The 17,240-nt window shown below is 42.9% G+C and overlaps 1 protein-coding gene across 2 annotated transcripts in view; it reads right to left on the reverse strand.

The window, feature by feature from the left end:
* Positions 1-15,982: 15,982 nt before the first annotated feature.
* Positions 15,983-17,240, reverse strand: part of SERTM1 (serine rich and transmembrane domain containing 1) — a 36,633-nt gene continuing 35,375 nt past the window's right edge. For both annotated transcript variants that reach the window (XM_088460141.1, XM_088460142.1), the window contains exon 2: positions 15,983-16,654. In XM_088460141.1, coding sequence (XP_088316267.1) covers positions 16,197-16,529 — 333 coding nt within the window. In that variant the 5' untranslated portion in view covers positions 16,530-16,654 and the 3' untranslated portion in view covers positions 15,983-16,196. The remainder of the gene's footprint in view (positions 16,655-17,240) is intronic.

Raw genomic sequence — 17,240 nt, forward strand, 5'->3', positions numbered from 1 at the left:
AACTTTCTTCAGACATCTTCCCAATTTCTTGGGATACTTGGAGTGGAAAGTCTACAAAGGAGATAGATCAAGACCTTCGCCGATTCTTCTTCTTGCTGCGAGAACGTTTTGTGCCAACCAATGGACCAGGAATCTTTGGTAACTCCTGTGGAAATATGTGGCTGGGAAGGACAGGATCAGAATTTTGGGAGGAACAGTAGTAGAAAGGGGACAAGGAGGTGTGTGCACAAGTCATGATCTGGGTTACAGATTCAAAAGTACTGCTCTCTTGGGATGCCTGGATTTCGGCACGCTGGCCCTTGAAAATTTGACCTTGTTCAGATTTCAGAGGAGTGGAGGACGAATTCTTGGTAGCACAAACAGATTGCTTGGACAATATTTTGGAACTGAGAACTTCGCTAGAATTTTGCTTTACAGGGTAAGGACCAAATTCTTTGACAACAGCTTCACTGAAAGTCTTTATATTTTGAAGCATTGGATCTTTGGAGTTGTAAATAGGGGCAACCCAGTCCCAAGCTTTACCTTGAAAAGATGAGATAACAATTTCTACAATATTAGTAGACTTGACTCCACATAGCAGGGAAGAATTCATCATACCGAAGAATTGTTTCAATAAAGCATAGTATTGAGTTAAGTCCCCATCAAAATAAATGCATGGTGAAGTATCTGACGAATCCTGTGTGTTCAAGGATTGTGGAGCACTTTCAGGTGCCTGGCAGGAGGAAATTTGAGGATGCTCCGATTGATGAGGAGTTGAAATAACTGAAGCTGACCGATGTTCGGAATTCGGACCAATTGATGGAACTGTAAGGAGTCCTGGGGAGCTAGAGATAGTAGCATCAACAATCAAAGCTCAGAACAGACTACAGAAATTGTCATCTTCTGGAACAATATATGCAGGAGACGGTGAACAGGAACCATAATCAGATTTTGTAGCACAAGACACTTCTCCCTGATAACAGGAACTTGAGACCCCCTCCTGAGGCATGAGACTTGAGACCCCCTCCTGGGGTGCGAGACTTGAGACCCCCTCCTGGGGCGCGAGACTTGAGACCCCCTCCTGGGGCGTGAGACTTGAGACCCCCTCCTGGGGCGCGAGACTTGAGACCCCTTGCTGGGGTACGAGACTTGAAACCCCCTCCTGGGGTATGAGACTTGAGACCCCCTCCTGGGGTACGGGACTTGAGACCCCCTCCTGGGGTACGAGACTTGAAACCCCCTCCTGGGGTTTGAGACTTGAAACCCCTCCTGGGGCTGCTGACTGGAGTCCCCTGCTGGGACGGGCAGAATCCGGGCTGGGACCAGAACGGGCAGAATCCGGGCTGGGACCGGAACGGGCAGAATCCGGGCTGGGACCGGAACGGGCAGAATCCGGGCTGGGACCGGAACGGGCAGAATCCGGGCTGGGACCGGAACGGGCAGAATCCGGGCTGGGGCTGGAACGGGCAGAATCCGGGCTGGAGCTGGAATGGGCAGAATCTGGGCTGGAGCCGGAACAGGCACTGAGACGTTGACACTTGGAACCACTGCTGGAGTTGCAAAGGAAACAGTCTTTAATGAAGTGGTCAGAACTCCCACAATAGAGACAGAGCTGTAAATCTTTGCGCCGCTGGCGTTCGGCCACAGAGAGCTTGGGGCGTGGGTAACTACGATGTCTGACAATACTTGGTTCAGAAGAATCCTTGTTTCTTAGGGATTCCAAGGCAGAGGTTTTAGTCGAGACAGAGGCAGCTCTAAGAACTTCAGGAATGATCTGAAAAATTTTGGTGAGTAGAGCCTGAAGCTGTTCCAGCAGTCGATGGAAGGTAGTTAGGGGTTCAGGTAAGGTTTGGGTAACATCTAGCCGGTTATTCAGGATTTTCAAAAGCTGTAGCACTTGATGCTGTACGGCCTCCGGTGAATCCAAGCGGGTGACCAGGTTACGGAAAGCATCTAGTCCCTTAATAGATGCTTGATCCTCCACCATCGTTGGGCCTGAACATTCTGTCATGATTGGTGTCTGCGAGTTACCTGTCTCAGGTGGTGATCTGGTTTCAACGGAGGCCGGCATGACTGGAATCACAGATAATGTAAATAGCTCTATTTACAAGACTTGGGTAGCAGTGAAAACTGCCTTTGATGATAAATGACAGGAACTGGAGGGACCGGACTGGGACCAGCAGGAAGACTTGTTGAATTGAACTGATGAACTGAGAACTTGACTCTGGACTGGAACAACGTGGACTGAACTGATGAGCTTGGAACTTGACTCTGGACTGGAGCAACGTGGACTGAACTGATGAGCTTGGAACTTGACTCTGGACTGGAACAATGTGGACTGAACTGATGAGCTTGGAACTTGACTCAGGACTGGAATGTGACAATGGCTGAAGGGAAGTCAGGTAATGCTGAGACGAGGGCTAAACAGGGTAATCTGGAATTACTATGACAAAGGCTAGAACTCAGGTGCAGGCTGGATTGGATAATAGGGAATAACAGGTTTCAGGAAGGAATGGGTAGGTTTGGGGATTTGCAAGCTGGACAGGATAATTGGAAATAACAGGTTTCAGGAAGGAATGGGTAGGTTTGGGAATTTGCAGGCTGAACAGGATAATTGGAAATAACAGGTTTCAGGAAGGAATGGGTAGGTTTGGGAATTTTAGGTTCAGGGAGGGAATAGGTAGGTAACAGGGGCAGGAGTTGATCCACAGCAGGAAGCAAGGCAGGGTAACACAATGCAGGTTTACAGAGTGCCAGGGACCAACCAGGAGTAGGACTAGCAGCAGAGCACAGGCCAGGTATTGCTGTAACAGGACGTCTGGATGCCAGGTATTACTGTAGCAGGTTTTCGGGATGCACCAGAGGTTGCTGTCAGCAGGCTTACTGGATTGCCAGGTTTGGCTGTAACAGGTTTTCTGGAAGCACCGGGGGTTGCTGCCAGCAGATTTACTGGATTGCCAGGTACAGCTGAAACAGGCTTTCTGGATAGTGCCAGGGATTGCTGTAGCAGGTTTCAGGGATAGACTTGAATGCATGAACCATACACCACGGGAAGACGAGATGTTCAGGCCCAGAATGCTATCAGGAGAGGATTTATATACCATGGGTCTGGCAGCAATTGGTGGATACGGACAGGTGGTCTGGTAGTAGCATTCTGAGTGGTGGAAGGCACAACATGCAGAGAGAGTATTCATCTCTGCAGCTCTGAGAATCAGAACCACACCTGTGATTCCAATCAGGGCTAGCAGTGCTCACAGACAGAGGAGAGGCCAGGTGCAATAATCAGAGCAAATCCTCCAGGCAAATTACACACACAGCTCCATGGGGAAGCTGACAGGGGTAAGTCCCAAGGCAAAAAGGTGACAACTAGACAGGGTCGTGACACACACATTCCCAAGAAGGTACGAATTTGCTGTTGATTCTGCGGCAGTGTCATGTTCTGTATGGCCTGGATTCTATCATTTGTAAGATGTTGTAACCCCTGGGTTAGGCAGTGTCCCAAATATTTTACTCTGGATTGGCACGGCTGTAGTTTGTCCTTAGCCACCTTGTGTCCTGTATGCGAGAGATGAAGCAACAAAAGTTTAGTATCATTCAAACATGACATAAACGAGTCAGAACATAGCAATAAATCGTCCACATATTGAATTAAAACAGATCCATTGGCAAGTTGAAAAGATTGTAAACAGTCGTGCAATGCCTGGGAGAAGATACTGGGGCTGTCTATGAAACCTTGAGGTAACCGTGTCCATGTGTATTGTACATCTCTGTTTGTAAATGCGAATAGATACTGACAGTCAGGGTGGAGAGGCACAGAGAAGAAAGCAGAACAGAGGTCAATGACAGTGAAATGGGTTGCATTTGGTGGGATCTGCATCAGGATGACAGCTGGATTTGGCACTACAGGGAATTGGCTACTACCTTATTAACACCTCCAAGGTCTTTTACCAGCCTATAACTCTTCCCACCACTCTTCTTCACCGGGATGGGACTGTTGGCTACACTAGCTGTACAAACTAAAATTCCCTGTTGCAATAATCGCTACATTTTTGGAAAACCCCTAATTCTACCTCCTGTTTTAGTGGGTACTGGGGAATTTTTGGAGCTTGCCTACCGCTTTTTAAATTTACCATTACAGGGCTTACGTTTGCCATTAATCCAGTGTCCTGTCCATCCTTAGTCCAAAGGGAATCTGGAATTTGGGACAACATTTCATCTACCTGAGATGGATTTTCATTTAAACTTGTAGAGTGATACATTATCCTTTGGCAAGTGTCCAACATATCCCGCACCTCGTGTGCAACTCTCTCTGAGATATCTAAAAATACACCATCAGGGGTGCAATATATAACACATCCCATCTTACATCTCTACCCAGCAGGTTAGTAGGAGTAGCAGCAGCCAGAAGGAAAGAATATCTGGTATGCAACAGCCCAATAGTAACCTCTGTGGACTTTGTTAAAGGATAATGTTCCACTTTACCCGTTACACCCATTGTTGGTACTGTCTCGTTGGTCACCTGTAAATTAACGGGAGATTTTATCACTGACCTGGTCACCCCTGTGTTTTCAAGGAAAGGATATTCAGTACCAGCTACATCAACCATCTTGACCGGTTCTTCCCTAGTACTTCCCGTTAACCTGACTATCTGTAGAATACAGGTATGACCTGACCGCTAGCATTGGCTACCATTCTCCAATAAAGCATTTACGGCCACAATTGGAGCTGGTGTCTGCTGGACATTTGCTGGTCTCTGTGCATATCCCTTATGGGGATGTCCAGATTTGGGGTTCCTACTCTTTATATTGTACAGTTTCTACTTAAGTGTCCTGTTTGCTTACAATTAAAACATGTTCGTGGATCGGGTGAAGACACGTGATGTTGTGAGGTTTGAGCAGAGGGTAAAGGTGGTGGATATGGGTAAGGATAGGGAGGGTAAGGGTATTGTGGGGGATATGAGGTTTGTGAGTAGTATGGGACCTGTGGTTGTATAGGGTATGTGGAATAAAGCTGTGTTTGTTGTTGCGTGGGGTTAGTGAGGGCATATAACTGTTCAGGTGTAAGTGTGTGTGCAGATGCGAGTGTGTCTGTTGGCTGTGATGTTACCGTCATTCCCTCCAGAGCTTGTATACTGACAGCCATTGGTTTTTCGCTCTGGGTCTCTCTCTTCTTTGAGATGTTTTTATCATGTTCTATGGCAGATTTTATGAGGGTATCTATTGTGACTCCCCTCCAGCCAGGTTGTGAGGTCTTTAAATTCTCTTTCAGACCGTCCATGAGTACCGTGACTATCATTCCCCTGTGGTGAGTGCTATCTTTAATATCGTCTAACCCAGTGTACTGGGTGATAGCCTACAGAGCCCGGTCGCAATAATCTTCTGCGGATTCACTCTCCTTTTGCTTAATGGTGAAAATTTTGTTCCAGTTAACTACTACCGGAAAATATGTACCCAATTGAGTTACAATGCGGGAAATGTTACCTTGGTTTACTTGGTCTGTTAAGGGAACGTCACCATCCAATACACAATCCGTGATAAATTTTGTCACGTCGGTATTGCGTGGTAGACAGGCCCTTAACACCACACGCCAATCTTTATTAGTTGGCTCATGAGAACTACCCAAATTTCTCAAAAATCTTTGACATTTGGCTAGTTCCTTTTTGGGATCGGGGAAATCATTTATGATGGAATTTAGTTCTGCTCTTGCCCAGGGACAATGCATTACTACTTCCCTCGTGGGCACTACACCGTTCGCATCTGCATTTCCATTCGGAACGGTTATTGTCCGAATGGGATGCAGAACGGCAGCGCTGCTACCTTTGACCTTGTTACCGGGCTGGGGGTTTAATCTGTTGCTGCTACGTATGGTATTAACAACTTCCTCTATGGGTGCAGAGGGTGTTAGCACTTCCCTTACTGTTACTGATGGAGATGACGGCACCACTCGTGATTGTTGTGATGCAGCATCTATCATCTGTACAGCTTGGGAAATGGCAGACATTACAATAGGCTCATCATCCACATCATGAACATTTTCTTTATAGTTGCTTAAGAGAGGGTACAAATTGCTTGTTACATTTTTATGGGTATTTTTGGTAACTGTACTTGTACCTCCATCCACATAATGTGATGGTGGTGAGCGTGAACTGCTGGCAATACTCTCCACAATGCTACCTTGCTGCACGTGTGGGCCATTTTGCGGCTCGCCCGTATTGCAATTCAGCGTCGCGGATGTATTCTCTGGCAATGAGCTCGCAACGCTAGTTTGTGTTGCTTGCGCATTTTTAAGCCACGCATCCCCTTCATGCTGCCACAACTTTAAACTTTCATAATATTTTACCTTTTTCTCTCGGGAGCACATCAGATTGATGTGATCCCGGACATTATCTAGTACATTTTTATCAAAACTACCAATTCTGGGAAACGGTCTAACTCTCTTTATCATCATTTTAAACCATACATCACAATACCTTATCGCATAAGTACCATACTTAGTATGCATAATACGATGGGCCATTCCAAATGACGCTTCCATTAGCAGCACATCATTGTCTAACATCTCTATTGTTTGCATGGCCCCCATTCTGAGACAACTCCTATGCTTTTCAATAAAGATTTATACTGGTGAAAGACAATCAAGATACTTTCACTTATCTGTGGACGATTTAAACGGCAGCGCCCACACACCTGGATAAGATTTGAGAAAGGTAACTTCCACACCCGGATAAGATTTAGTAAGGCAACTTCCACACCTATGGAAGTTTAAGTCGGCTACTTCCACACACCTCTCTACAACAAAGACAACATGTACACCTGCTACTGTGTACAGAACGGTAAGCTGCTTACCGAGCGACTAGCACTTAGCCCTTAAAGGTCATACGGTACCTCTAACTGTAGGGAACAAGTTACCTCTACCAACAGATACTCACTGTTACACACTTTTTCCTGCGCAGAAAAATACACGTTAACCCAGATATTGATAACAATTGAAAAATGTAAACCTCAACAGCTTTATTTAAACACGTGGCAGCACAACCGGAAGTACGTATACGCTATTGTGCGACCAGTCACATACACAATAATGCGACTACCACACAACCGTATGACAACTTTTTAGCTGCGTACACAAAAGTGCGTCTTTACTGTGCGCAAAACTGCGACTCAGCCGCGTGCTCAATACTGCGGCACCCCTTTAAACGTTAGGTTCTATCAACAAAGGAAAAAAACTTTTTCCTCTCTTGTCCCTGGATTCTAGTCAGCTTCCTTGGCTCATACGAAAACGGATAGCGATCTTTCAGCACAAAGCGGTTGCAGGTAAACCCTGCATGTGGCCACTCCACCCTTTGCTGAGATATCGATAACCGTATGCGCCGTGTGAGTAGGTAAGTGACTTCACTATGAGCCCCCAACTAAGGATACTGCCTTTGAACCTCTATATACCCCTGCCTATACCTTCTAATATCCTTCCTATAAACCTCTAAGGATGACGCTAATTTGCGTACGCAGTCATCTAGTAAATAAAGACACCAGACTTAGAACATGTGGTTCCAAAGCACAAAGTATTATTCAAATAAAAGTACAGCAGTTACATGCTATGATCCTCATATAATCTTAGCGCAAAGAGATTATACAGACCCAAGTACAATTATACATACACAGCGCTCTCTGGTCCAGATGTTAGGCATCAGCAAGAAACCCCTCGTCAATCAGCATTCAGCACAAAGACTAGGAACCCAGGGTCAGAGCACACATATTTATACCCCTCAGAAATAAACAACACAATAGAGAAGTTTGTTGCTAATACCATTGGTCCTAAAGGAGAGGGCATATGTTACAAGGCATTTAACAGGTTGATTCAAATAGACACAACCCAGCCTCTAACAACTGGGTGTCTCTGGTTTCCTGCCTCATACAACATCCTAACAGTTGTTCATATAATGTACATTTTGTTGCTTGAAGTCTCTGCGGTCCATAAGTTGAGAATGCATGATGCGATCTCCACACCGATGGTACCGGAATACTGTTGAAAGAGTATGCATCAGTACAATACCAATCACGGCTTACTTATCATGTGTAAAACCTTAGTTACCAAATAATCTTTATTTCACAGCATTTATGCTAAATGAACAAACTTAAATCTTATACTTTAAAGCTTATTAAACCTTTTATGTGAATATGTAATGTGTAAGTAAGCGGGGTGTGATGTAAAGATGCTAGTTAACTTGGGGCAGATGCGTGCGCATGAAGCTAATAAACAGCGTTTTCATACAGGACCCTATGCATTCGCTAATATGCGATTAGTTAACAGCGCAATTGTGCGTATTAATGTGTGTATGAGAAATGGTGCACTTAAATCTCACTTAAACTAAGTGAATGCCTAGCAGTGTGGAATGCTGAGCCTTATAGTTCCATGACTTGCTCATGCCCCAGCAGCCCCCACCCTTTTCAGGCTCCAAAATACTGGTCTTTGTTCTCCCAGGGCCTGTGTGGATGCAAATTAGCACAGCTACAAGACCCAAACCTCAGATAACACTGTTGGCTTTGAAGGTATTTTATTGTAGGAAACCTGCTAATGTAAAGTGCTACAAACGACCCTCTTGCTGTATTTGAGCAGGGCCACCTGGAATGAGAGCAGACGTTATGTCCATGAAGCTTGTCTTCACAGGTTAGTTGTCACGTGGCCATTTGCTCTGTTTAGCTAATGCAATCCAATTTTGACATACTGTACAGCCATTTCTGAAATATATCCTTTAGGGGAATTATAATAATATACACACTTTATCCAGAGCACCCAAACTACGTAAAGTCATGAAATGGGCTTTTGATGAATCGTCTTAACTTATGGCGATGGTCACAGATGCAATTGCATGATGCTAATAGTAATATCGCCACATGTACTAAAGTGTGAGTTTATCTAAAATGGCGCTTAGGCGGCCATTTGCAAAATGGCGTCTTGCGATCTCATTTCCAAGATGGCGTCGCTGCGATTCAATTTTAAACTGATCTTGTCTCAGCCAATAATCCAACTTCAACAGTAATTTGCTACACTGATTTTTCTACATAGAAATAAAATTATTCTTAGTCATTATAGTGTACAGAGGTATTGGATCAATGATCAGTGTATTGGAGAGTAACAATTAATTTATGGGACTAACTGGATTGATTATATAAATGTTTCATGATAAAAGCAGTTTATTAAAACTTTACTTTCAAATGATCTAGCGGTTATATTATTACATTATCCCTGGAATTTTGTAATCCCTATTTTAATCATTTGTATTTTTTTTTTTATTTTAAAATGAATCACTGCAGTCTTCAGCTCATATTGAATGTCATCCTATTATTGCAGCAACTGTTACAGGTTTTCTATGCACGTCAGTGACAAATGGGGGAAACAGACTCAATAATTATTTCCTTCTGATTGCATTTAATAATCCAGTGGGATAGACTATGTTTACAAGCCATTTGTGAAGGAGGGTCCCAGGTATAGTTATATTCTATTAGACCTACACAGGTGATCAGTTTGTAGGATTCGTTCCCAAAAACAACAACATCTACTATTAATATATGATGTTGTTCTTGCAGCAGCTATGACGTCTCTGAGAGGACAAGTATTGTCATTTTCTTCTTTTCCTGATGAATTCATGGGAAAGTACTGAAAGGAAGGCGTAGGTGCTAATGCTGGAAGAAATTGGTCCTCGCCAAATGTCTGGCATTTTTGCAGGTGTATCCACAACGAAGAGGTGTCCACATTGCTGTCTTGCTTGTCTTGTTTGCACAGTAAATACGTAAACAAGGAACAGTCATCTAGCGCCATAAAACACTGCTACAAATATATAGCTGGTCAAAACTATACTAATCACATGCTCTGTGGTACAGGGGCAGCACAGTGGCACAGTTATTAGCATTGCTGCTTCACAGCGCAGGGGCCATGGGATTCATTTCACAAGCAGGGGCATTTTAAGAGAGGGTCCGTGTGCAGACTCAGTGCGGTTTGGTGCCAGAATCTGCTACGCATGCGCAGGTCTCTGGGAAAATGGCGCCAGCTACTTTTTCCCGGCGACATCAGTACTGCACATGCACAGCCATTTTCCCAGTGATTTTTGCTGCTCTGTAGTGCTGGCCCAGCGCTCAGCACTCTGGAGACAATGGACAGGTAAGTATAACACTATTTGGGTGCAGGGTGTGCGGTGTGGGCCCACCTGGATCCAGGGGCCAGTGTGCACCACACACTCTGCACCCATTATAGATATGCCTCTGTTCACAACTGCACTATATGTTTGTAGTTTGTATTTTTCTGTATTTATATGAAACAGACAAATAAATATATATGAGGCAGATGTACTAAGCCTTGGAGAGTGATAAAATGGAGAGAGATAAACTTACAACCAATCAGCTCCTAACTGTCATTTTTCAAACACAGCCTGTAACATGGCAGTTAGTAGCTGATTGGCTGGCACTTCATCTACATCCACTTTATCACTCTCCAAGGGTTAGTACATGTCGCCCTACAGGTTAGTTTGTACTGTGTGTTTGTGAGGTAAAATTTTACACTGTAATATGCCTCCACACATTTAACTAAAATGGGACGCAGCCACATTTCTGCCAAAAACTGATTTGTGTCACATTACAGGGTGTGAATGTGAACATGTCTCTGGGTGTTTTTCGAGGGACTTGTGAAGTGGAAGTCTGCACCAAACACCTGTTATGAGCCGTTGTGACTGCTCATATCATGCAGCAGATTCTGGCCAGAGCTGAGAGGGCTAACAGGCAAAGACAGACAGTGAGGTTTTGACCAGGCTGATTGCTCCCAGCTGGGAAGCCTCTGTGAACATGCAGCACTCAACTGCTCATAGTGGTAATTACCAGAGGCTGGTCTCGGCTCACACAGGATTGGCTTTGACTTCTGAAATAGAGCAGCCAGCCCTTTCTGCCTTGCCGGAGATAGTTTCTTTTGGAACTTGTGCTATCCGGTTCCTGTTCCTGTATCTGCTGTTTGGTATTCCTGGTTCCTGTTGTGGCTCTGCCTTGTATTACCTGTACCTGTTGCAAGTATGCCTGGAACATTCATTGTACTGCAAATCCCCTCTGCAAGCCATTCGTTTTGTGTACTGTTGCTATTCCATCCTGCAATATATGCATTTGCTGCTATTATACTCTGCAAAACACATGCTGGTTAATATTGCTATTCTATTCTGCATTATATGTTATGCTGCAATTCCATACTGCCAGCTGCATGTTTACCTGAGTTTATTGCTATACCATCTTGCAATATATCTGTTGTTTGTGATTGCCACTATTTTATTTAGTTGTGTTTATATGCAATCATATTCTGTTAATGTCCGCAGTGCACGTTGCTCTGTGGTAAATACCTTGCAATATTATTATTTAGTATTGATGGTATTCATGCTACCTGTTTATTAGTGTGCATTCTATCTTGTTTGTGTCCACGGACGCAAGCTGTTCCGTGGTCAATATTACCCTTGTACTACTACTCTAGTTTTACAGTGCAAACTCCCGCTGTTTGTATAAGCTCCTACTGTCCGGAGGTTAAGACCTGGCGGCTCCCTAAGTACCGGTGAGTGTGTCATACTCTATGGGAAGAATGGGCGATTGTTACAGGCAGAAGCCCTCCCTAGAGTGACTCTAGGGAACTTATACAAATAAAGGGGAGATTCATTACAACACCCCTCCCTTGCATTAAAGACAGCTCTCTCTAATGTCTGGCACACATTCAGAACCACTTTATCGTGCAGAGCAGCCTTGAATGGAACACACCTTCCAATGCTTCCAGCATGTCTAGCCAAATGCCCTGATTACCCAAACAGAGGAATGGCCCAGGTTATAAATCGGGACAATAGCAAAGTGGTACAAAAGGTGGCACTAGTGTCGTGAGAGAAGGCAGGAGCATTAGGAAATGATGCAAAATAGAATAAAGGATTTATATGCAAAGAGAAAAAAACATAATGTAATATATATAAACATGGATAAACCCACTAGAGGTAAAAACAAATTATCTGTGGTAAATGGGTGTATAACCCCTGTCGGTAGTATGCTTACAAAACTAGTAAAAGTAGATATCTGGGCGTTTCACAATGTTTCTTTGAAATCCCTGGATCTTATTATTGTAGCTATAAATCGGTTCTAAATTAACCATATCATGTTGGGAAAACAAAAATATTGATGTGTAATTGAGGGCCTCCATATCCTCTCTTCCCTAAATTACACGTGAGGAGCTTTGCAACATGTGCGCTCCACATACTGTTTAACTGCAATTATGGTAAGGGGTTGCATACTTATTTCTGATTGTATCTTCATGGGCCGCAAACAGAAATGAGTGGGGGACACATGTCACAAAGCCAGGGGCGTAGCGTGGGTGATCCCTGTGGAGCATGTGCTACCAGTGAGGGCAGATCACCTGCTGAGCCTGAAACACATACAGAGATCAGTTCCTCTATACTGGGGGCTTGGTGGGGGTGGTGCCACAAGCCCCGCTCCGCCCACACCATGCCCTGTCTAGAGGCACTGATCTCTCTATGTGCTTCAGGCTCAGCAGGTGATTCACCCCCCGTCCGATGGCTGATCTCCTGCACACTGGATGGAGCAGGCATTTACAGTGCAAGCTCCACTGGAATCATCCTTGCTACGCCCTTGGCTTTGTGACACGTGTCTCTCGCTGTACAACCCCTTACCATAATTGCGGTTATACAGTATGTGCAGCGCACATGTTGCAAAGCTCCTTGCATGTAATTGAATCTCCTCTTATGAAGTACAATATTTTTGTATGAATTGCACTCTTTGAACTACATTTATGGGAGTTAAAGTCTATGAGATAATTTTAAACCAAAATTTGAATAAACTTTATTTACAAATGAAAAAATGTCAATTAACCATTCTCTGTGAATTTTTTATTATTTATATTACTCCAAAAGTAAATATTATTTGTTTAGTTTTCCCAAAGCTTGAGGCTAATGCTGGGTACACACCTTTATGATGGTGTGACCCAATGATATGCTGAGCGATGTCATGAGACATCGCTTTCGCCGTACACGGTGCACGATTCGCCGTATGATGCTGCATGTAACTACACTGTGTCGTTCATTGAATCGTCCTATTGGACATGCAGTACAGCAGATGGGACAATTCAATAAACGATGGTGGGGAATGATGTATCAGGTTTACACACTATACGTTGTGTACAAAATACCATTCTGATCCACGTCAGGCTGATATATACTGAACGACATTTTGTATGGTGTCTACTGAAGTAAAGAAGGAATTTATTTAGAAAACTTTCCATTTTATATATGTAAGTAGTACTATGGATTTACTAAAGTGAGAAGATTGCTCTAAAGATAGTTCATTACCTACATAAAGTGTAAGTAGCCATGTTGTGCGATGAAACAATTATCCTGATGGTGTGCTAAAACTAGTGATTTCATAGCTTACAAGTAGCTTCAGCCCAAAAAATGTCTGCCTGTTCCATGATTAGAGATGGAATTACATTCTTCCCTTATTAGGGATGTGCAGGCTGGGATAGGATTGAATTTTCCCGCCAAGTTCGGATTTTTCCCGCCAAATATCGGGTCTCAGAAAGAGGCAAAACGAACATCTTTCATGGACAAACAGCATCTTCCATGGACTTTTCTCCAGGAAGATGACGTTTTGCCTCTTTCTGAGACCCAATTTTTGGCGGGAAAAATCCAAACTTGGCGGGAAAATTCGAACTTATCTGAGCCTGCACATCCCTAATTTAAATACATAATAGTACACTGGAAGGGGGGGGGATATATCAAAGCTTGGAAAAAGATAAAGTGGAGAGAGATAAAGTACCAATCAGCTTCTAACTGTCATTTTACAGCCTGTGGCCGGGATGTACTAAAGGGGAAAATGCGGTAAAAAATTCCAAAAACGGGGGTTTTACCGCATTTTCCATATGTACTAAACATATGTACTTCGTCCCAGTGGGTAACGCCACCTTCAGGTGGCGTTACTCAATAGAAGCATATGGGTTTCTTACTGGGACGCTTACTCTGAGATGGATCTGATCAGATCCCTCCCATCACCCCCCGTGGCCTGTGTCATTCTGTACATGCGCATAAGGATGCCAGAGGGACTTCTGGGTGTTAAATCCGGAAGTCCCTCTAGCCGGGGGCATCACAAAGGACAGCTCTATCTTTGCGGTGTAAATCACATTTCTAGGTGACTACTGCAGTAATTAACCATGGTATAGTATGTACACAAAGACAGACGGGATGTACAGCATCTTGGATGCAATGCTTAGTACATTCCGCCTTCTGTTTGATAAATGACAAGAGCTGATTGGTTGGTGTTTTATATCTCTCCTCCTTATCTCTCTCCAAGCTTTGATAAATCTCCCCTACAATATTAGCAGTCATGTCTGATTACAGACAAAGATCTTTGCTGAATATAAATTGTAACTGGTAGATGGTCCGATTTAAAGGTCAGCACCTAAAAGGGAAATGATCGCAATACTGTAATTACATTTCTGAAATGTGTTATGGGCAGAAATCTATTATTAGTATTACACATCTCCGGTATGAAGCTAAGGGCTTATTCAGATACACTTTGCAAACTTCTATTGCTGGATATTAGAACAAGGAAACAAATAATAATAATTATAAAAGAGGTAGAATACCAAAATGTTTTTTCAAGAAAATGTTTGACCTGCTCATGTTCTGCTCATGTTCTAAGAATAATTTAATGCGTTACACAGTAGATAATTACAGAATATTCACCAAGCATCAGGTTTTCATTGGTAATAATTGCTATTTAGGGTGAAACTATTCATCTCTTCATACTGTTAGACATTTTTACAGTGTTGACCATATCTTTAATGCTACAGTATCTTTCAGTGTCCTAGTTCTGAAGTGATCTTTCTGAATAGCTTGGAGCTGAAGTCCTGACACTAATTGAGTTACTGTAGGTAGGTTGATTCTCAGCTTACTGATCTCGGTTGCCTATTGGCTACTGAGGTATTTTGCAACAATTCGAGAATAACCACAATGTTTACAGCACGCAGATTATATGGCACATCTGTACTGCTCACCAGGAAAATTATAAATTAATTTGTTCCCCATAAAGCGCCTGGATACATTATGTTTATAACTATCGCTTGTGTACCTGAAATGGTGCCCCCAATATCCAGCATTCAAATAGAAATTGTCTTTAGTTTATAGTAAAAAAAAAACAATCAGTCAATATTGGCCTTTTGAAAGCCAACAATAAACAAGAAATGGTTTGCAGTCATAAAGTCGACGGTCACTATGTCGACAATCATTATGTCGACACCTGAATGTCGACGGTTATGATGTTCACATGGTTAAAATGTTGACATAATAAATGTCGACAACTGGAAAATGTCAACATGGACAAAATGTTGACATTCATGTTAGGTTTAGGGGTAGCTTTAGGGTTAGCGGTACTGTATAAATAGATTGTCAACATGCTGAATGTCGACATTCTTATGTTCTTATGACTGTCGGCCTTGACACTGTTGACGTAAAATATAAACCCCATTAGAAACAACTTCTTCAGACTTGTTTGCAAGACTGTTTTAAACGAATTCCTATATGTGGAGCCCCCAAACCTTTCTGCCAAAGACAGCTGCCTCTGGTTTCCTCATTATAGCCACCTGGCTATGTGTCTACTTTTGTGGATAGTTCCAATGCAGTGTAGATAGTTTACATGCCATTTGGTTAATACTACAGTGTTCTTAGCTATAACTATTCTTGCTGATGCAAGATTACAGAAGAATATAGAAATTGCAGAGAATATACCCTCAAAATTGTGTTCTATTAAAACTGAACATATCTGCAGAAAACTCATGAATGTAAAATCCTAACACTAAACATAAGGCTTATAGACGCACAATAGGCAGCAGGTTATATGCAGGTGTAACAGCTCAGGCTGCTGTTGAGATCAAGAGCTCTAAAACCTGAAAAGCTTTGATCTCGGTGAGTGTCCTGATTAGAGGGACTACATTTGCTTTATAAGTTTATTTAACAAGGGAAACATTCAAGTTGACTGAAATTGGGCACGAAGCAGATGAAACGAATAAACGACAAAAGCAAAATTGAGTTAAAAAGCAGCATTGGTTCAAAGAGAATAAGGGATGTCTATTCAGATTCAAAGGTGTGAGTCACATGCAACGTATTTCCACGTTCCCTGTCTTTAGGAATTCTATTTTATCTTATCTTACGAAGAAAGGTTAGAAAAAGAAGATCGCTGGGAAGAGATGCTACAAACTTCCAAATTAGTGAAGGAGCTCCCTGCATCACTGGTATATTCTGGATAGGATGACGTTGAGGAGATAATATTTTTTAGTCTCTGAAGAGCAATGATTAGCAGCAGTAGAAGAAAGGCTAACAGGCTAAGAAAGATGGACACGTAGACATAAACGTTTGATAACCGATTAGTTGCTGAAGACGAAGAATCCACTGAAGTTGAAAGAGAGGTGGGGAACAGTTCCAGAAAAGTTCCATTCCCCATTTCTTCTGGTAAAGTAACTGAAGGACCAAGTCCTGACATGTTGGCATGAACAATGTTGGGGCCTCTGTGAAGATCTATGAAGGGACCACAAATCTTATTACATCTTGGAGATCCACCAGTGACGTTCTTCCATGAAACTCATCCGGTCTGGAAGTGACGGCCAACTGAAATAGATCAATAAAGGCCACATTAATTCTATGCGATACTAAGTCCATTCATGAATAATAATGTACATTTAACATTGCTAATATGGATATTTAAATGCCATCATGTATTTTGGTATCTTAACAGAAAGTTTATAATGAATTGATTATTTTCCATTTTCTTTGATCTCTATATAAAAATTTTTTAACCCCAGTATAGAAAGGAAATTATTATCTGGATCATATGTTGACATTAAAAGTTGGCAAGTATGCTCTATATCAGGTGTGGGCAATAAGCGGCCCTCCAGTTGGTGTTGAACTACAAATCCCAGCATGCCTTGCATCAGTTTTAGCATGGCCAAATAGCAAAACTGTGGCAGAGCATGCTGGAATATGTAGTTCTACAACAGCTGGGGGGGCCACTTATTGCCAACCCCTACGCTATATCCTATTCCCTTCAGAACTTCTCTCCATCACCTACAAATTCCTAAACCCCCATAGGCAAATGCTGGGGAGTTTCCGGTTGCCTAGAAACCCCCCTCCCTAGTCCACACCATGATGACCACAATAGAAATAGCATATAATACTAATGGTGCATGTTTTTAAG

This window comes from Taudactylus pleione, unplaced genomic scaffold (assembly GCF_031769625.1).
Source record: "Taudactylus pleione unplaced genomic scaffold, aTauple2 ptg000043l, whole genome shotgun sequence".
Taxonomy (NCBI): domain Eukaryota; kingdom Metazoa; phylum Chordata; class Amphibia; order Anura; family Myobatrachidae; genus Taudactylus; species Taudactylus pleione.